General features: G+C 37.8%; 7 protein-coding genes across 7 annotated transcripts; 4 read left to right on the forward strand and 3 right to left on the reverse strand.

Moving 5' to 3' along the window:
• Positions 1-1,748: 1,748 nt before the first annotated feature.
• CBG25635 lies at positions 1,749-3,376 on the forward strand (the record flags this gene model as incomplete). Its single annotated transcript, XM_045242549.1, has 3 exons — positions 1,749-1,802; positions 3,119-3,201; positions 3,250-3,376. 3 exons carry the CDS (start codon positions 1,749-1,751, stop codon positions 3,374-3,376), a joined length of 264 nt encoding a protein of 87 aa, XP_045098170.1.
• Positions 3,377-6,489: 3,113 nt separating this feature from the next.
• CBG02481 lies at positions 6,490-8,289 on the forward strand (the record flags this gene model as incomplete). The annotated part of the gene is made up of 5 exons (XM_045242550.1): positions 6,490-6,543; positions 7,264-7,536; positions 7,586-7,801; positions 7,846-7,989; positions 8,041-8,289. The coding sequence occupies 5 exons, from the start codon at positions 6,490-6,492 to the stop codon at positions 8,287-8,289; spliced, it is 936 nt and encodes a 311-aa protein (XP_045092288.1).
• A 127-nt stretch (positions 8,290-8,416) lies between these two features.
• Positions 8,417-8,950, reverse strand: CBG02480 (the record flags this gene model as incomplete). Its single annotated transcript, XM_002630738.1, has 3 exons — positions 8,417-8,503; positions 8,545-8,629; positions 8,676-8,950. The coding sequence occupies 3 exons, from the start codon at positions 8,948-8,950 to the stop codon at positions 8,417-8,419; spliced, it is 447 nt and encodes a 148-aa protein (XP_002630784.1).
• A 221-nt stretch (positions 8,951-9,171) lies between these two features.
• On the reverse strand, positions 9,172-11,003 carry CBG02479 (the record flags this gene model as incomplete). Its single annotated transcript, XM_002630737.1, has 5 exons — positions 9,172-9,345; positions 9,389-9,673; positions 9,721-10,785; positions 10,831-10,897; positions 10,948-11,003. 5 exons carry the CDS (start codon positions 11,001-11,003, stop codon positions 9,172-9,174), a joined length of 1,647 nt encoding a protein of 548 aa, XP_002630783.1.
• A 354-nt stretch (positions 11,004-11,357) lies between these two features.
• On the forward strand, positions 11,358-12,068 carry CBG02478 (the record flags this gene model as incomplete). The annotated part of the gene is made up of 4 exons (XM_002630736.2): positions 11,358-11,510; positions 11,562-11,672; positions 11,723-11,862; positions 11,912-12,068. 4 exons carry the CDS (start codon positions 11,358-11,360, stop codon positions 12,066-12,068), a joined length of 561 nt encoding a protein of 186 aa, XP_002630782.2.
• A 1,428-nt stretch (positions 12,069-13,496) lies between these two features.
• On the forward strand, positions 13,497-18,023 carry CBG02477 (the record flags this gene model as incomplete). Its single annotated transcript, XM_045242551.1, has 6 exons — positions 13,497-13,593; positions 13,759-14,126; positions 14,179-14,687; positions 14,794-16,517; positions 16,565-16,743; positions 17,919-18,023. The coding sequence occupies 6 exons, from the start codon at positions 13,497-13,499 to the stop codon at positions 18,021-18,023; spliced, it is 2,982 nt and encodes a 993-aa protein (XP_045092289.1).
• Positions 18,024-18,684: 661 nt separating this feature from the next.
• Positions 18,685-20,006, reverse strand: Cbr-flp-27 (the record flags this gene model as incomplete). Its single annotated transcript, XM_002630734.1, has 3 exons — positions 18,685-18,778; positions 19,142-19,245; positions 19,932-20,006. 3 exons carry the CDS (start codon positions 20,004-20,006, stop codon positions 18,685-18,687), a joined length of 273 nt encoding a protein of 90 aa, XP_002630780.1.
• Between the last annotated feature and the right edge of the window lie 619 nt (positions 20,007-20,625).

Here is a 20,625-nt window from a genome sequence, read left to right on the forward strand (position 1 = left end):
GACTAATTAAAAATTCGTCCTAGAAAATGTAGAAAAATAATTGCGGTTTTTTTGAGCTATAGAACTTCTAGAAATGTCAAAAACTGAAAGAGGAGATACATTTTTTCTATAAAAAACTTTCAAAAATGACCAGTTTTGACATTTTTTCTTCCGGAAAAGGACCATACATGAATCTATAACCACTAATTAATTTTTTAAGAATCATTTGAATCATCTTGGAACTCCACAAAATCAGATAAAAAATTCTGAAATTATGGTTTTAAACCTGCAATTGTGATCAAACTTTTTTTTCTGTAGATCAAAAATTAATTTGCAGTTCGGAAATGTTCTGTGGGAGAGCGTGTACCGGTCAATAAAATACCTAGTTTTTCAGATAGTTGCCGATTTCTGAAAGACATCCTTTCATGGCCTGTTGTTGTACTGAAAACAAAAATCTGAAAAAAACTAGGTGATTTTTTAAGTTCAGGGAATGCAATGTTATCAATCCAGGTCTGTTTTACAGCCTCCTAATTTTTCACAGTAATCGGAAACTTGACAGCCGAGCTCCAGACTCCTGAAAATCAAAATGAACATTTTCTTGAAATACCGAAAAACCTTTAATAGATGGACCTCCCTAACGTTAAACTTTGAGCCACTCTATCTCGATTCCTGTCAAAGACAAAAAAAGTTATCAACTGATAAATATATAAACATTTTATTAGTTCACACATTTTTGGTATCTTGCCTAGGAGTCAAGATGAATAAGCTCAAACTTGACAGTGTAAGCTCAAACTTGACAGTGTTTCTTATCGTTTTTTTTAAAGTTCTGAACCAGAATGACCAACTACTTGTCCTTTCTGTCGTATTTATGTTTTTCATTCAGACAGTGCAATTTTTGTAAAGAAAAATTGATACAGTAATAACCCAGGAACTACGGTAACCCGACAATTTAAAAAAGAGAGTCAGCATCAGATAAGAGGAGAACAAGAATGACGGCTTGAATGGTCACTTTAGATACAAGGATACTTCTTCTATTTCCCCAGTTGTTTGCTTTTTCCGCCACCAGAAACTATCCACGTAGCTGACGTCACAGTCAGTCCACACCTTTTTTGTTCGTTCGATTTGTACAGCACCAATGAATCATTCCATGTTAAGCCAACAAGAAAAAATACTGAAAAGGTTCTGGGTTACAGGATATTTACAATTCTCTGGTTGTACGAGTTTCTGGAAGCGGCAGGCACTGATTTCGAAAATGTTAGAATCCGGGACAATTAACGAAGTCAGATGTGATTCCATTCAGTTTGGATAACTTCTATTTTTTATGAAGAAACATTGGATACATTATTAGAAATAATTTGAATAAGAGATAATTTCTTTCGAAGTGAATAAACTTTTTGAAAATCTAACTCAAAAATCAGTTCTCTTTCAATCATTCCTTCCTATCCGCAAGATTTCTGATTTTGAACAAGATTTTGAGCCTGGTGTTTCGATTTCTCTCGTCAGGGCGAAGCACAACCCTTGAACATAAAATTTAGTGCTGAGTCTGGCTCCCAAGCTTTCTAAGCCCCACCCTCCCGAGGTCCATACAAGTCACTTGAGATCTGAAACAACGTCTAATGTTGCATTATGTTTCTTCAGTGGGAATTGTTCTACTTTCTGTTAACTGTTTTGCATTCGACTGCTGGTTTGTTGTAGTTGATAATCATGATTAGATGCTTGTTAGTTTTAAGTAAATCAGAAAATGATGTTGGTGTTTGGAAAAGTGGTGAATGTCGACTTGGCCAATGGAACAATCAAATCGGAGAAGAACTGCATTAATGACTGTTACAATCAGGCAAATTGCTTTGTGGCATACATGAATTCCAATGGAAACTGTCTTTTCTTTAATTACAACCAGTCGGTTTACGCCCCCTGTCGGGGGCTCAACCTCCTGGCTTCCGCTTTCTGTATCTTTTAATTTCTAATTAAAAAATTTTCGAGTTTAATTTCTAATTAAAAAATTTTCGAGTTTCCGAATTCACCAAAATTTTCGAAAGTTTTGCATACTATCAATTTTCTTCGAGGAATATTTGATTTCCCAAATTTTCAAAATTTCCAAACTATTGAAAAAAGATTTGTTATGTTCTGAAATCCGGAGTATGTGAACTCCCGGTTTCCTGAAGTTTCAAATTTTGGATAACTAAATGTCAGGTTTACTAAACTTTCTGTTCTCCGAAAATTCTGAATTTCGAAATTTTCGAATTTTGAAAAACAGTCGGTTTGCGCCCCTTCGGGCTGAGCCTCCTAGCTCCCGCTTACAGTAACCGTTGTCTTATAGACAGGTTTTGTCATTTTTCAGGGACTATTTTTTCATGGTCTGTTAGGAAAATTCGAAATTCGATATTTTGGTTATTCAGAATTCCTAGAATTCGGAAAGTCGGAAGTAAGGATTTCCGGAAATTGAAAAAGTGAGACACTCGCAAGTTCAGAGATTAGTAAATTTTAAAAAATCAGATGTAGGAAACATTAATTTTGAAATCTAGTAAAGTGTTTCAATCTGTATGTCTCAAATACACAAATTTTGGTATATAAAATTTTAAGGAATCGGAAAATTCAGATTTTCGCATACTTACTAAATGCCGGGCTGGCCTGAAACGGCCTGGTTTGCAAAATTTATAGAATTTCGAAAAAGTTTAGAATCGAGAATTTGAGAACCTGAAAAATTAGAAATCCAGAAATTCAACTTTTCGAAACACAGTCTCGTCGAAAAGTTTTTGGAACTTCGGAAAATCGGAAATGTGGATTTCAGAATTCGAAAACTCTAAATTTCGAAAATTTAGACATTCTAAATATTGAAAACCTGAAATGTTGGAAAATCTGTATCGTTGAAATTTTTTGGCATATTCGGTGAATAAGATCTCAGAAATTTATATTTTCCGAAATTTGAAAGATGTGAAATTAAGTTCGGGAATTTTAAAAATTATTCTGAATTCTGAAAAATCGATTGATCAGAAAGGGCGCTGTCATTTTCCCTCGGTTTTCTAGGAAGAATAATCACCAATGGTGAAAACTGGCAAGGATATTGGATTGACGGCGAAAGAAAAAACAAGGTAAATGGAAAAGAAGTGTTGATTTTAATTTTTTAAAATAACTTTTTCAGGTTTTTGGGTGGACCGATGGCTACACTAACGTAAGTGCTGCACTGGATCAAAGCCATGCATCGCTTTCTGGCGTGAATCAAGGGTAAATACAGAGTAATACAAATCAGGTGCATATTATCTGATTTTTCAGTACGGGAACCCCTGAAAATTGTTTGAGCGCTTCCAGGATATATGGCACATCTCAAACAATCAATGATGTGCCATGCGACGATACTAGAAGTCAATGGGGAGTTGTTTGTGGATATCAGTTAATTTGATTAATTAATTTTGATTACTTTCGTTCATTGAACAATCTCCGAATAAATTTTGCCAGTGAAGCCTGAAAAAGTCCCCGCATTTTTATGGTTTTTTCTTCATTCTCAGTCATACCGTAAAACCTATATTAGAAGGGCCGGCCCTTCTATTTTTCCAAGGTACGTCCGGAGGACCCTTCTATTAAATGGGCCCTTCAATTAGAGGGGACCCTTCTATTTTTCCGGCCATTTTTTCCAAATTGTTTTATTGAAAAATTCGACAAATTTTTGTTCAAAATTCATGAAATTCTTTCAATTTCACCGAAATCTAGCAAGTTTTCTATCAAAAATAGTGTTTCAACAAATTTTCATTAAATTGTGAAATTTCCGGAACATTTTTCACTGAAAACGTACGGAAATTTTCAAATTTCAAAGCACATTTTGGAGGGAGTCCTTTTTTCAGAGTGCCCTTCTATTACGGGGGCTCTTCTGTTACAGGGGCCCTTCTATTACAGGGGCAATTCTAATACAGGTTTTACGGTATATGAATTGATTCATCTCCTGAAACTTTTCCAATTTTTATTTTCACCGTTGATGGGAACTTTTCTGAATTCCTTAAGTTTCAAGTCGTGAATGTTTTTCTGGTCTCGAAGAAGTTTGAGAAAAATTACAAAACTTTCATGAAACATAAAGTTTACTACAATGTTTAGATTCAAAGACTCGAATCATCCCATTCTCGGAGCTTTTAGAGTTCTTCCCGACTTTATTGTTTTGGTACGAAAGATAGGAATTGTGGAAGAGAACTGCAGTGACTTAAAAATATATTCGCCGGTTATTTTTCCAGAAATTTAATTTACCGTAAAAACTGTAATATAGCGCCATGGCGCTCTATTTTTCGGAGGGGACTTCAGGTGGCGTTCTATTAGAGGGTGGCGTTCTATTTTTCGAAGAAAAATTTTTCACTTGATCCCCGAGCTTTAAACGGCCAATGGTTCTTCAGAATCTTCCATGTTCACCGGGAAAACAGTAAAAAACAAAAAACAATAGGGACAAGTAATTAAAATTATTCGAACAATTCAAAAAGTTCATTGCAACCATCAATGATTCAGAGGTGGTTTGTCGGTGGCGTTGTATTAGAGGGGGCGTTGAATTACAGGTGGCGTTATACTAAAGTTTTTACGGTAATTGTTGGGGAAAAAATTTCCTTTTCTCAAAATCATCGTTCACAGGTTTTTATAGGTTGGCTCAGCCGGTTTTCTATCGTCAAACGCTTGTCAGAAACACGGATTTGTGATCATCACTGCCAGTGGCGACGCGAGCTTGCCGAGAGGTGTACTTTCGCAGCAGCCGACACTTCACGGGTTCCGCCGTCCACTATACTTTGCACGCGTGCCGACTCCGCCCACTTTTCTCTCTTGTAATGGAGGAGAGGCAAACAAAGGAAATGCGTTTTCAGAAAAAAGACGATTTGGAAGAGTTTGGTTATTTTCTTCGTTTTTTCTGCTGAAATGAATAAAAGGCCAAAAATGATCATGTTTGAGACTGATTTCAGCTTCTAGAGTGTACAATGAGCCAAGTTATGAGCTATCTAAGAACGATAACTTCCAACGATATGTGTAAATCAGGAAAACGTCGGAATAATTACTTTTCTAAGCTAAGATCTTAATAAACTATTCAAGATTACGGAAAAGTTTTGAACATTAGGTTTTCTTTAGCGGCTTTCATGTAATTCTTAAACGATGTGCAATTCAAAAACGATGTGCTTCATAGTTTCATTCCGAAAAAGTTGCATTTTATTAACTACAAAACCAGTTAATACTCACGGTATTTTTCTGAAAATATCAAGATGAAGCAAACAAAACTAGAGCTTTATTTTTGTAGTTGACGACTTTTTCCTATCATTTCTTCTAGAAGAGATGTCGCCTGGAATATTTCATACTTATTGTGTCGATAAGGTTCTCTTAGTTTTTTCGACAGTGGCGCCCAGACCTCCCCTTTAAGCTCACATATCTCAGTTCATGTGAATGATAATAAAAATTTGTCAACTAATAAAATGTTTAACATAATATCGAAAACATTTTATCCATTGATAACTTTTTGTTATCTTTCACAAAAAGCGAGATATAAGCTTGTAGTTGACGGTCTGGGTGGCACTCTATTAGAGTGGTCCCGGTCAGGGCCGGGCGTAAAATTTTTTTTTTACGAACCCGTAAAACGTAAAATTTACGGATTGAAAAACCGGAAATGTCCGTAAAATCCGTAAAAACCGTAAAACTTGGAAAATTACTGTTTTTGGCAAGCAAAACCTATTTTTCAAGTTCGGCGCTTATTTAGGTATGTAACTTCAATTCAATAATTCGGAAAACATGCATTGTCACACTTTTATCACCAAAAATCTCAAAATTCTACTTCTGAGCGATGATCGAATTTCCAAAGGCATTTTTTGGCATTTTTCAAAAACTTTGGTACTGTGTGACAATGCATAGCTTTCAAATTATTGAATTGAAATTCCGCAAAGATACATACCTGAAATAGCGCCAACATTGAAAAAATTAGGTTTTGCTTGCCAAAACCTGTCATTTCGCTAATTTTACGGTTTTTACAGATTTTACGGAAACAATTTCACGGTTGTCTCAAAATGCCGTAAAATCCGTAGAAACCGTAAAATCCCAGCCCTGATCCCGGTACAATTGTCAATCTTCTCATCTCATAATTAAATTGAAACTTTCAAATAGTTGTTTTGTCATGCACAGTTGTCTCTGGTTCTCTGATTATGTTCCAATGTTCTTTTCAAGAACATTCTGTGTGTAAACATGAAGTGTTTATGTTATCTCTTTTAATAATTCAACATCAGATCTTTAAAATAGGTTCTGAAAGTTATCAATTGAGACACTATTGTTATTGTGTCACTCCCCTCCCAACAGAAACTTTATGATCCAATAAAACATGTTGATCGCTTTAGTTCGTCAGACAAGAAGAACCTCCCGAGATAGATTTCTAAGCGTTTGAACTCAAGCACGCGCTTGTTAAGAAATGGGCGGAGTCCTGATATTTCTCTCACTTTCTGTTTTTTTTTTCAATTCATAAAGGTTCGAAGATAAAGTAGGACTCTGATATTCTGCTTCTGATATACGAGAATGTTTGATTTTGAATTACTTCCAAATGAGATGCAGTTAGAAGTTCTGAAAAGGGTAAGTGACTTTATTGAGAAAATTACCATAAAACCTCGAAGCTGAAAGTAAGGGGTAATACAGGTTTTACTGTATGAAACATAAGATTATTCTAGACTTTGAATTGGTTTAAGACCTTGAGGAAAATAATTGAAAATCTAAGACAGTAAAAAAATAGTTTTATAGAGTTCAAAAGATACCGTAATCGAAAAGTCTGAACCTTAACGAGAATTCTTTATTTGCCAATATGTCTTCCAAATTTTTTTGAACTCGGTATGTCTTTCAAATCAAGGTGTTTACTTCAAACTATTTACGGATTCTTTAGTTTTAAAAAATTCACATGCTCACTTGTTTACCCCGATGACCATGCGACATTCAGAAGCCAGAAGCTGCTGAATCCTCTTTCCATGAATTCAGACAGTTAGTCGAATATGAACTTTTGGTATTCGATTTATATCTTTCCACCTTCCCTTTCGTTTCTTATTCGCATTTTGATCTTCTCCTCCAAAGATCATTATTAAAAATCAAACCATCAAAACACCTCTGATATTGACACCCATTCATTCACATGATACACTCAGTTCTTAACACCTGACAACTTGATTTCCCATTATTCTCTTCTCGGGGGAATACCCTTTGGAAGATGGTGGCGAATGTTTTTGTAATGAAAGAAAGAGTACAATGTGAATTGAGACAAATAAAAATGAATGTTATTCTAAAGGTACAAATATGAACTTATAGACAGAATTCCGGACAGTTCAAAGTATGAAAACGGTATCCAAGAGGGTTCAAAAGTTTATCAAAGTCTATAAAAAGTATATGATGCCAATACCGATTCGTCAGATGTTTGTAACACCGGTAAGAAAGCAATTGAATTTGACAGAATCTAATAGTATTTTTCAGGAAAAAATAAGCTTCACTCTTTGCCAATCAAATGAAATTAACACTATCCACCATGAAGAAATTGATCCGTTTCTTCGGGGTGCAAAAGTTGACCTACTTTGGTTGGAAATGGTAATCTTTTAGTTCATTTTTCATTCATCTAATTTTTTTAAACTTTCAGAATGAAATTGAAACTGAACCGATTCAATTCCTAGAATCCGTTTTTCAAAAGACAAAGTTCAAGAACATTGAATGCTTAAAACTAGGAAGCTCAAAAGTTGAATGTGATGTATCGAGACTCAACGAGTTAATGAAAACTTTAGGCTGCAGAGAGCTCATTGTGGACTGGAGATTTCGGGTTCCAGAGATTTTTTTCAATAAATTGGAAATCGGAAAGGTAACGAAATAGCCTGTTCAAATTAAACATTGCTATAGATTCAGCTAAACCGCCTTACAAGTGGCAATGAAGAATCACGACATTTTTATCGCCCATTTTCTGGAGAGAACTTGAAATATTTCAAAGGAGATTGGTTGGAAATTGGACCTAATCAGTTGAAAGCTTCTGATTTATCAGTTCTATTCAAGGTTTAACTAGCAGTTCACCAAAGGAGAAGAAACGAAAACTTGAAATTTCAGAACTGGAAACAAGGAGTTATCTCATGGATATCGATGTACAACATTGTCATCTCATTCCCTATTCCTGAGCTCTTACGATTGCTCAAAAACAAGACATGCCAAAAATCAGTGACCAGATGGGTTGTGAGACGAGAACTCGATGAGGAGAGTGAAGATTTGGAGATCTGCTTTCTCCAAAGTACAAATTTCTCGAAGCTTCCGTCATTAGTAATAAGACAGTTTAGAAATGAGAAGTCATTCTGGGCATAATTGCATTGTATTATTTGAATTCAAATTTGAAACCGTTGATAAATTTTTATTCTTTCTTTAACTTTAATTATACAGATCTAATAAAATACTAGTACTATTTCCATGTTGTATAAATACACGAATTGTTTCATTCAGACTTTTTCATGGCTGGGAATGCTTTGGTGTGAACTCCAGTCGCAATCATCACGTTGTCTCGCTTGCGATACAATTCGGCCTAAATTGTTAAGAGTTTTCAGAACTTGATAGTGTAATTACCTTAGTGAATGCAAGAGTGCGTCCTTGCTTGGTAACAGTGGAATCGAGGACGAGAGTTTCTCCAATTTTCGCAGCAGACAGATATCTGAAACAGATCGAATTAGAATATTTTACACACTCATGCCACGTACGTCACATGAAGATCGACAGAAACTCCTGGCCTAGCTTGCTTCGTAAGGAGAAGAGCTGCAGTGGTGTAATTGTCGATCAATGTAGCGGTGCAACCGCCATGAAGAGTTTCAAAGTGATTCGTTTGATCCTTCTCCACTTCAAACTCCACTCGAATATTTCCTTCTTCAGCATGAATCGCTCTACAGTTGCCTGCTCCGGAAACTCCTGCGAAATTGCCCTTGTTTCCAAAGTTCTTGACGATTTCTTTTGCCAATTGCATGTACTTGGACGCCATCTGAACTATTAGAAATTAGAAACAACTGAAAATTAATAGAGCGGTATATAAATCATGCAAAAAACAAATGTCTTGAAACGACGGTCTCAAATCTTAAAAGCACATTTATTTTTAATGATGATATATTTAACAAACAGTCACCATAACAAAGCACACTGGGAAAGAAAAATAACCAAATTACAAAAAACGAAAATTGAAAGAACGAAATTCTAAAACTTTTATCACTTCTTCTTTTTAACTGCGAGCTCCATTCCTTTGATGAATTTTTTATCGATTCCATAAGAGTTTATCAGTAGATCACTAAGAAAATGAATCTGATTTCCCTGCACAAGAACTTGTGGTCCTTCGACTCCTGGCACCTCCCATTGGCTGGTTACACTTGTAGCTACACCAGTCTAAACAAGATTATCATTATGATTACTAAACAATAAAAATTACCTGAATCTGCTGACAAATTGTTCGAATGTCAATCCCAAACATTGCTAGTCCGTTTATCAGTGTAACTTTCTTATTTCCAGCTCTATTTTCGATTTTGAACTCAACCTTTGGCGGACTGATTTTACGAACTATTTCTCTTCCATCCACCCAACGAATGTGCCACGTGGGAGTCATCTTAGCATGAAGTGCCTTCATCAGATCAGCCCAGTGAGCAGTTTCCGATTGAATTCGAGAGATCGAAGAGAGAATGGGATCCAGGCGGACTGACTTTCCAGCTGCTAGTTTCTGTAAATAGGAATATGATCAAACAAAACAAATTAACTAATCGATACGTTATCATTGACATATTTGGTGATCAGCTCCTTGATCTGCTTCACTGTCAACAAATCTCCTTTAGAAAATCCAGGGAATAATCGTAGTACTGGTTCAGTGATAGAAAAATGCTCCGCAATAGTAGGAGCTTCGAACGGCTTCTTCTCAGCTGGTGCTTTGTCGACAACTTGCTCATCGGATACTTCAAAATCGCGGAACAAATTATTCGAGTAATTGATATCCGTCACAAGATCCACTCCCTTTTTCTGTTTGTTCGGTGTGATTTTAATAATCCAATCGTCTCCTAACTCATTGATTTCTTCGAGAAATGTGGCAAACTTCTTGAAACGAGTTTTCTTCATGTCAAGCTTTCGACCATCAGGAACACAGGATAACACACATTGAACATAGAATTGGCCAACGTCCATTGGCAACAAATTTTTTGTGAATCTATGCCTCAGGCCAGCCAGGAAGCACCTTGTCAATAGATTTTCCATGGGTTCTTCTTGAATCGGTTCTTCTTTTCCCACTTCTTTCACTTCAGTCATGAGTGGTTTGCCTAGTCCATCTCCTTCGTATTCCTCTTCATCTTCGTCTTCCTCAGTTTCATTTCCATAGTCATTCCATGCCGCTACAGAAATATTTGGTGGAAATCCTTTTGGTCCAAAGCTCCATAATTCATCCCGGAAAACATGAAGAACTTGAACACCTTTTCCTTTGAATCCACATGCAATCATTTCATCTGAAGACATTAGGGAGCATCCGATAGCAGACGGCCCTGAAACGGTTCCTGTCTCTGTGCAATGGAAGGCGATTGCAACGGGAGCTCCTTTTCGGAAAGTTGGAAATTCAAATGTTGAGGAACGAATCACTCCGGGTAGCATTAGATCAGCTCCGTTTTCCAGGTACTCCAGTACTGGGTAATGACATACAAGTACCGGAAACGTTTTCGGGTTGTTCCACAGGTAAAAGATGGTCGGATAGATGTTTCCAGTTTCACTGAAATCGAACAGCATCGGAACTTTGTCAATTGTGTATACATTCATTTGGGTTCCATCGAAGGTCGTTAGTTTTACTTGTGCAACCTGAAATCGTCTTGTTTCACTGAATGAAATGTAATAATTATTTACCTGCCCTTTTTTGTCAATCTTAGATTCTGCATTGACTTCTTCTTTCAACCTGTTGAAAAGTTTTCGGCTAAAAATGTACAACCTAGTAATGCATATGTGGAGAAAAGTTTAACCTACGAATCGGAATTCCGTTGATTTGTATTTTTCTTGACTGTGAAAGGTTTTTTAAACATTCCCAACTTCTGGAAATCAGAAAGTTCTGATCTGAATAGTGTAAAAATTCCCAGAAAAAAACAAGGGAAAGTGCGCCACGGCGTTGCAACAGGCCGCTTGCTCCGCCTCCTTCACCCTGCCGCAGTTTCTTATTTTTTTAGCCCGTTCAAGCTTCTTCAAGCCTGTTCGATCAACGTTTTTAAAAGACAATTTCACTGATAATTTTTTTTCTATTTTCAATTGTTTTGTTCATGTATTGAAACTCAGATTTCGTTTTGATAAACATACTGCTTAACACAATATAAAAACAAGAGTTTGTATTTTGGCTAAACTTAATGAAACGGTATTTTCAGGCAACTCAACTTGTTGCGACCATGGCGTTGTTGAGCAAAATGGCTCCGGCTGCGGCCTGCGCCTGCCGCAGCTTCTTATTGAAACCGTCAACTAGTCTTATTCCTGCAATTCGTAGCTCTCATGCCGCCGTTTTCAGAAAGCGTCCGGGACAATTGATTGTCAACAGAATCAAGGTAAGAATTGTTATTTTCGTTATGATAACTATCATTTTTATTGGTTGACAGGACGTTTGCCACTTCTACTTCATCGGAATTGGTTTCCTCCCTGTGCTCTTCTGTCTCGCTTACAATCACATCGTATATGGAACCTGCGAGCTCAAAGACTATCCAACAGAGGTATTTTATATTTTTCTAATTTGTACCTAACGCAGAAAAAAAACATTCAGGGAAATCCACCACACCACTGGCAGTTCGAGCGCACCCCAATCCGTCAATGGTGGGCGAAATGGTTCGGAGTTTCGGATGTTGAGCATCACGAAAGAAACCTTGCCTACTATGAGAAGCAAGGAATTCTCGCTAGATGGAGGTATTTGTCTTTCCAATTTTGATGTTGTAATTTAACTGTGGAATTTTAGACAAATCGAGCAGCGTGTGAAGCATCTTGAAGGAGAGCGATGGGATTACAAAGGTTGGAGCTACCAACCAGTTTCCTCCACCTGGGTCGATTATGGAAGATGGCACGCTTTGCGCATGAGAGATCAGTATGAGCAACACGGACACTACGCTCAGTGAATGTAAGTTTTTTTTCTAAAACTTCTCCTAGTCAAACTGAATGAGTGCTATTTATGATTCTGGCTCGGAGGCGATAAACCTTGTAGCCAAACATTTATTTGAAGGCGCATCGCCGGTCTTAAAGCAAAAATAGTTCTAAGGAAATGCATGCGCCTTCGGTACCGTATCTTTAAATCAATTCATTTCGAGCCATTTTTGGCGGTTTTCGTATTTTATAAGGAAATTGAGCATATTATTGGGGTTATGCATGATTTGTTTTTTAAATACAAAAAATACGAAAAAATACATGAAATACATTTTTTCGCATGCATGCATTAATTTTTGTGTACAAAAATTCCAAAAAATACATTTTTATGTCATGAATAACCCCATATTCATATGAATCGGAAGATCTATAAACCAAACAGCAAAAAAACTGAAAGAATTAAGTAAAATCGAAGACACATCTATTTTTCTCATATAAATTTTGCTGTTTTCGCTTCAGTATCGACAATGCGCCTTTAAATTGAAAAGATTAATTGCCGTCGAACGAGAACAAAAACATATTTTATTGAAACAAGAAAAAACTAATCATGACAGCAAATTTTGCCGAGAACTCCTTGTTGAAGTTCAAGTCTTGAACTGAAAAAATTAAAACACAAGATCGTCTGTTTACTGTACGACAATGAAGATAACATCTGAAGGAAAGAGAACAGCATCTTTAATACGATCTACCATGCATTTCAACATGTTGTGAATCAATTAAAGCGTATTCTATTTACAGATTCAAAGCTGACTATTCGCATTTGTTGTACGAATGGAATTGGCAGTTCCAAAGTGTCAGTATCCGCCTCATCTTCAATGCCGTCCCTTCGAATAGTTTTCTTCTTTTTTAACTCCCTCACTTTTTTGTCTAGTGTTCTTTCCATATTTTTTTCCGTTTTTTTAGAGTGTAAATATCCTTCTACGAAAGTGCACTTAGTGAATTGGCCGTTTGATTCGAATCCAATGAAAGTTGATTTATAAATATCGTTCTTAGATTTATATTCCTTGTAGCTATAGTAACCATGTTTCTTCTGAATCGTATATTTCCGTTGTTTGTAAGATAATGCGCCCCCCAGCTTACAAAAGGCCACCGCTGTTGATTTTCTTCTCACTGGCCGGGAAATTTCTCTCTTCCACGGCCACCCGAATCGTGGCGGCCGTCCGTCGGGTAGTACAACAAAGTACACAAGTCGTGGCTCGTTTTCACGTGATTTATGCATCGAAACATGTGTTAACTGGAGAACTGAATAATCATCGTGGCAAAAATAAAAAAACAAACTTTCAGGCTCGAAGCATCGTTCGAAGGATTGATGCCGAGTTTTGTATTATAGTGTTGGAAAGTGAGAGATTGATATTTTGTTGAATAAATTCCCTTCAAACAAAATCGAAATTCAGAAATCAACGATGTTGGAAAATGTAGTAGCATGGGTTCTGAACAATTACATCGGAGAATATCTAGAAGATTTGAACACCGATCAACTATCAGTTGCTCTTCTATCTGGTGAGATTTCGAAATCTTTGTTGTCGAAACTTCAAAAAATCGTACCCAATGAACAGAAACTGAAAAAAGATCTATAAAAATACATGTGCCTTTGAAGATGTCGTTATCGTAATCGATAATCGTCTATCAACATAGTCATGAAAAAATTTTTAAACTATTTTGCAGGCCAGGTGGAACTGGAAAATGTACCTCTCAAAAAAACTGCCCTTCGAAAGTTGGATCTTCCGTTAGAAGTCAAATCGGGACTTCTTGGAAAACTGACTTTATCCGTTCCAATCACCCATCTTCGATCAGAACCATGGACTTTGAAACTTAGCGATGTTCTGATTATTGTTGGCCCATTGTCAGGAGAAAAACGTTACGATGTCGAAGCAGTGGAGCAAGTGGAACAACAGAGAAAAGAGCAAATGCTTGAAGAACTTGAATTGAGACATAAAACAGCTTTATTCGATCTCTGTGGTATTCCGATTCCAGAATCACAAGACTCCTGGTGGGGTGCATCATTAATTTCAACAGTTCTAAATAATATTCAAGTGAGTCTCTTTGCTTCAAAATAATTCTTCTCAAAAAATCACAGTTTTTCAGTTAATTCTGAACAATGTACATATCCGATACGAAGATAACTCGACGATTCTTGGACAGACTTTCAATTGTGGAATAAGAATTCAAAAAATGTCAGTGCAAACCACGAATCATCACTGGAGACCTGGTTTCGCAGAGCCGCAGAAAGGAACGAATATTTTCAAAAAATTGGAACTTGCCGGATTCAGTATTTATTGGAATTCGAAAGCAACAATGACTGAAAATGTTGAAGATTCAAAACAGCTAAAACAAATTCTAGCACCAGAATCATCCTCCAATGCGTACATCATTCAACCGTGCAGTGCCGAATTAAGAATGGAAAAGAATTCGAGCAAATTCCCACTGAAAGCCAAAGTTCCAAGATTCAAGTTTTTCATGAGGCCCGACGTCCTTGGATTAGAATTGACAAGGCATCAGATGACAGAGTTGAAAGCTGTGAATCGAGAATGGGCACGATTCGAAAGGGCAAGGCATCACAGAAAATGGAGACCGCTTTGTACAATTGGAGAAAAGTAGGTTTTTGTTTTCATGAGAGAATTCAAAAAAATAGATCGAGCTAAAAAAAATCAACACTAAAATTGACCCAACTTTTTATATGTGAACGATTTGCTATTTCAGCGCAAAAGAATGGTGGAAATTCGCCTATAATCGAGTTCTTGAAGAAAGCAGACGCACGAATGCCAATCGAACGTGGGAATTCGCTCATGAGAGAGCGACTCGATTCAATGCATACTGCAGAGCATATAGAAAACGATTAGTAGGACTGATTGCCAACCCAAATGCAGTTCAAGCGCCGGTCGATCCATCTGCTGCTCCTTCCACTGTCCTTGCTGTCGTCCCCGTTTCAAATAATTCATCTACAACTTCTACACCTTCCGTCGAAAGTACAGCCATCATGAAGCAAATCGAGAGAGATGCTCAATACACTTATCATGAATTGCATCTCTTCAGAGAGACAGTTTTCCGAAAACTGCTGAGAGAAAAAGAGAAGGAGTTGGGGATCACGGCGGCAGTACCGGAAACGGAGGAAACGTTTGAAACACTTGAACCACCACCAGACGAGATTATATTAGAGGAGACACCTACGGTACCTGCTGAACCTGCTAGCGGAGGTTTGTATGGATGGATCACGGGGTTCTTTGGACAAGCGGAACAGGATGAAAAGCAAGAAGACAATAAATTTGATTTTGGAAATGTTGACGTCGGAGAGCTGAAAGATATCAATGTGAAGGAAATGGAAGATGAGATTCTCGATGTTCTGCACGAATCTTGGGATGACTCTACTCTGCTACGAAGAGATGCACTTCTAGCTCAGATTTCTTTGAGACTTGAACACTTGACTCTTCGATTTGTGGATAATGAAGTTCGTGATGGAATCGAACAACAGAGGGTTCTTGCGCTGGAACTATCAGGAGTAAGTTCCCGATGGGAGCTGAGTCCAAAACAACACTACGTTTCTGTTGATGTCACTGTGAACGATATGAGTGTTCAACGCCTTCGATCAGGACATCCTCGACCGAAAAGCAAGCTTGCAGAACTATCAGAATCACTTCTATATTCCACAGCAGAAAGTACTAAGATGTTGCTGACCGTTGGTAGAGATGGAGAAGATATTCTAACGACCAAAGTGCCAATGTTCAGTATGCATTACATTAGAAGATCCCCTAGACTTATTGTCAAACATGTGGTGAATTGCCGTCTTCGACCAGTGAGTATTGTCTATGAGGAAGGAGCACTTGAAGGATTGTCAACTCTATTTTCCGATGATCCAACAATATTCGACGAAATCATGAAGAAAGCCCAAAAAGTTGTTGGTTCCAGTGAAGTTGATGATGAGTTGATTGATGTCAAAGTTAGCTCAGAGCATGCATCAATTATCGAATCCCACGTTTCAATGAGCTTGGCGTTACCTGCCGTAAGGATGGAAGTAAGAGGAAGAGGCTGGACTAAGAGAAATATGCGTCCCACAACTATTTGGGAACCGGGAGAACCAATTGCTTGTTTGAATGCGGAGCGACTGAATTTTAGCGTTGTGTCAAAAGAGCAACATCTGACGAATGTAAAAGATAATTTAAATTATTCAAAAACTGAGTTTTTTCAGATGAAAATTACGATTGGACATGTCGAAATGAGAGATATGATTGAGAATACAACATATCCACTGTTCACAACATCTTCACAGGTTTCGCAAATGAAATCCATATCGAACTCTTGTCCGGATCTTCACAAGTCGCTGGAAAAGACTGTCCCTGCAAATGCGTCGAAGTCCAATCACAGTTATCTGAATCCAATTGTTTCGTCTTCAGTTCCCGACGAATCGTTTGTTGACTATATCAAACCATGTAAGCAAATGTATATTCGTTCATCCTCCAGAAATTCTATTTTTCAGTGAATCTGACCACGATGACAATTACATCTGCCACGTCGATCGACAATCATGCGATGACGAGTGCGCCGACGCCGCCGATCCCGACGACTTCTGGAGCAAATAGTCTGAAGCCGGAAATGACCATAAAGATGACTTATGCTGACAAAATGCACTCGCAGTTCGAGAGGAAGTACAAAAAGGTAAGAAGATGATATTATATCTCGGGGACTCCTTCATGTCGGGAGTACTTGCACCCGACAAAGGTTGTCTGTTCTATTTCCAAATTTCGATGACGTTGTTCTTCGGCCTCCCACAACAAGTGTTTGCAAAAATAAGGCTTTGATTGTTTTGATGTGGTGAACAGCAGGGTGGAGAGGTACTTGATAGGAAATTGTATAGTCGGGAGAGGATATTGGTTATTGAACACGTTTCATTGGAAATAGAAGGATAATTGCTCAAAGGCACTACAATCCTCGGGAAAGTTGATATCATTTTTGGAAGTGATGTGCACCTGACTGGACAAAACTATGTTGAATCTGTCTGTTTTTGATCGGGGGGGGGGGGGGGGTATTTAAAGACTTATTTTGAAAAAAAGATGTCTGAACACTTCTCATTCATGATTTCATATCAAAAACAAGACGATTAGGTACTTAAAAGTCTGGATACAATCCCTGGCGAGTCATATTTCAATATAACCATGATGCCAAAACCTGAAAACGTGCCCAATTGAAAATTTCAACTATGCTTCCTGTTTTTTTCATCCATTGGCGTCAAACTTCAGAATCCAAATCAGTTTCCCATTCTTCTGACGCCAATAAGACCAGGTGACCGCAGAATCCTGTCGTTTTCCGGAAGCTTAAACCGATTTTTAATTTCCGTTCTCAAGATTTTTCACCGCAGCTTTCAATGAAGTCACGCACAGGAAATTGATTGAGGAGGAGGTTGGATCATAAGATTTAACAGAGTAGGATAATTGAAAATAGACCTGGTTTTATGTTGAGGTTACTGTAGTTTTGTCGATCTGGGTGGTATAAACTATTCATTTGATTTTCTCCGTTTGAAGAATTTCTTGAGCATATTGAAAGCGAACAAAAATATCATAATAAGAACAACTCAAACAGATTCCCACGATTTTTCTGGGAGTTTTCAGTTCGTTGAGCTCTGAAAAACGGGAATAGTATACCTTGTGACGTACAAACAAAAGATGGTATCTCAAAGAGTATGCGTTCTCATGAGCTGATTCGTCAGCTCGGAGCTCGGTGATTTTAGTCGAGACAAGGCTATATTGCGTCGGTAGCCAAATTTAAAATGTAGATGTTATCGAGAGATTTGAAAGAATTACATTCCCCAAAATACCAAACCAGCACCCATGCAGATAAATCTTTCGGAGAAGATCAATATGGCTTTCTTTTTCGAGGTTCTTTGGATTTGGAAGAAGGTCTCGGAAGCTCCTTTTATTGCAAGAAATGGAAGATCATGAAATCTAAAGTATCACAGATTCTTCGAAGATTGGGACCAAGAGATACCGTATTTTCTCTAATAAAAGCCCACCCAGATTGTCAACTTTGAGCTTAATTATCTCGGTTTCTGTCAAAGATATCAAAAATTTTAACTGATAAAATATTGAAAAAAAATAGGTTTGGGTGGGCTTCTAATAGAGGGAATACGGTAGGTGTCGAAGTTCATGAATTCTCGTGATTCTCTTTATTTACTAGTCTATTCATCTCGTGCTTGATCTGCAAATTTGTATCCAACACAACCCACATATTTGTTTGGGTTCTTCTGAATGAAAATGGAGGAACAGAAGCAGTACTCGCGTTCTCCTACTCCCCCGCTCATTGGGTGAGCCTCACCCACATACGAGCGAGGGTGTTCCAAAAGGCAGGAGCGTCATTATTCAGATTAGTCTTTAGGATTCGTCCAAAATAGTAGAATTCATTAACAGAAATTGTTTATTTCGCAAAAAGAGTGAAACGGTTATGACGCTGTACACTGACACAAATCGACGACAAATGAGAAGAGAGAGTATTGGTTTTTAGTTCTGAGTTTGGCGAGAAACGAAAAAGGAGATCAAATCACAGATTGATTCGGGTGGAGAGTAATGATAAGATGCGTAGAGAAATCCACAAGTGATTGACAATTTAAAGTTGAACATATTCAACTGGCCCACCTCCGTAGATTGCCCTCAGCTCAGCCATCGAAATGTCCGACGGGGAAGATGATCTCTTTCCGAACCTGTAATTAATTCGCTTGTTTTTTGTCTGGAATTGGAATAAACGAATAATATGGGGGAGGACGAGGATCATAAGAATATAGGTGGTGTCCACTAGCAGAAAATAATAAAAGAATCCATAAAGAGAGTGTCAAAAATGCATGGCACGATGCTCCTCATTTTTGGAATTTCTTTTCTTTTGTGGGGTGGTCGAAATTGGGGACAAATGAAAAATATAGAATCGGTGTGTATTTACACCTGATTCTGAAAATACGCTTCACGGCGTTTTCTCTGAGCTACTTAACTTCGGAGCGAACGGAAATGAAATTTTGATACATGAAAACTGGAGGCCTAGGAAATGACGTTGACCAAAAACCCTTTCTCACCTCATTCGTCCTCCGAGTCCCTTGCCCTTGAGCTCGCCAATGATATCTCCAAACGCAGAGGCCTCACGACGCTCCATGAAGATTGGACGCTCCTCGTCGATTGGCTGCAAAAATTAGAAAGTTGTATATCTGGTGATGTATGGCTCATCCTACGATTATATTGATGTGAATAGTCGATTTTCATTTTCCTAAAGTTCTACTTTGTGTCAGATTAGACTACATCCATCCGGATCAAAATTTGTCATTACATTGATTCAGAAAGTCTCCGATACCTGTTCAGGGTTTGAAACGCTCAATAATCTAATACACTATGTACGTCGACCACCCTGACGTTTCCTAATTGAAAACGACAGCTTCTAGTGGTAATGCACGAACACTAATCTCATTCCGTCCGTTAAGGTTACTAATTCTGGTCCCACTATTAGTACTACGTATACAACGAGACAAAGTTCTAGAACTGACTAGACATGTCAAGTTTTTGAAGGCATTTTTTAGTGGTCCCCAGGTTATCATCGCAGTCAAATGGCATAATGATCTTGTTGTTTTTTGTTTTCTCGTCATTCTTAAAGCAGACAATGGGATGGAACGGGAAAATTCTGTAGCTGAAGAGATTTGATTTTCGATGCAATTCCATCTACAAAACAAACACTAATCAAATATAGTATCTCTCACAATAATGCTTAGAAAAGCGAGAACAATAGAGGATTCTAGGGAAAACAGCAGCAGCTATTTTTTAGAAGAACACAGACTTCAGTGAGAAGAATTCTACTACCCCCAACTCAATCCTCACCTGAGCAGACGAGAATGATGCCATCAGAGCAATGACGATCAGCATGAAGGCCAAAAACTTTCGGAAGGAGAACATCTGTAGACGATTGTGTGTATCAAAAGAGTGACACCAAAATGAATCGAGCTTTTGAAAAACGAGCCACCTCTCTCCCTCGCCAAGCCACGCCCATTTCGGTTAGGGGCGGAGTCCTGAGCACGCGCGGAATGATGAGAGAAAGGAAGCGGGCAGGATATGTGATGTCATTGCAGAGAATGCTCGCTATACTTGTTTTCCAGATAATCTGGAAGGGTTATAGCGTTAGTAGAACCATATTGTATATCAGCCGTCCTCATTTGGAAATTTGAAATTGTGAATCAGAACAAGAACTAGAACAACAAGAAACTGGATACAAGTAATGAATCTTCTGACCACATCATATAAGACACTGCAATTATGATATAAAATGATTGAGATAATGTTGCCGAATGACGCAAATGACAAAAGATGCAATGAGTAGAATTCTCAGAATGATTCTGAATCCTGAATTAGAAATTGGTGCAACTTCGAATGGTTACCGTAAAACCTGTAATTGAAGGGCTCTCTTACTTTGAACTTTGACTTAATTTTTCTCAGGTCCCTGTCGAAGAGATAAAAGAGTTGTGAACTGATAAACTGTCCATCGTACTATCAAAAACATTCTACCAGTTGACAAAAT

Source organism: Caenorhabditis briggsae (genome assembly GCF_000004555.2).
Source record: "Caenorhabditis briggsae complete genome, chrII, whole genome shotgun sequence".
Taxonomy (NCBI): Eukaryota; Metazoa; Nematoda; class Chromadorea; order Rhabditida; family Rhabditidae; genus Caenorhabditis; species Caenorhabditis briggsae.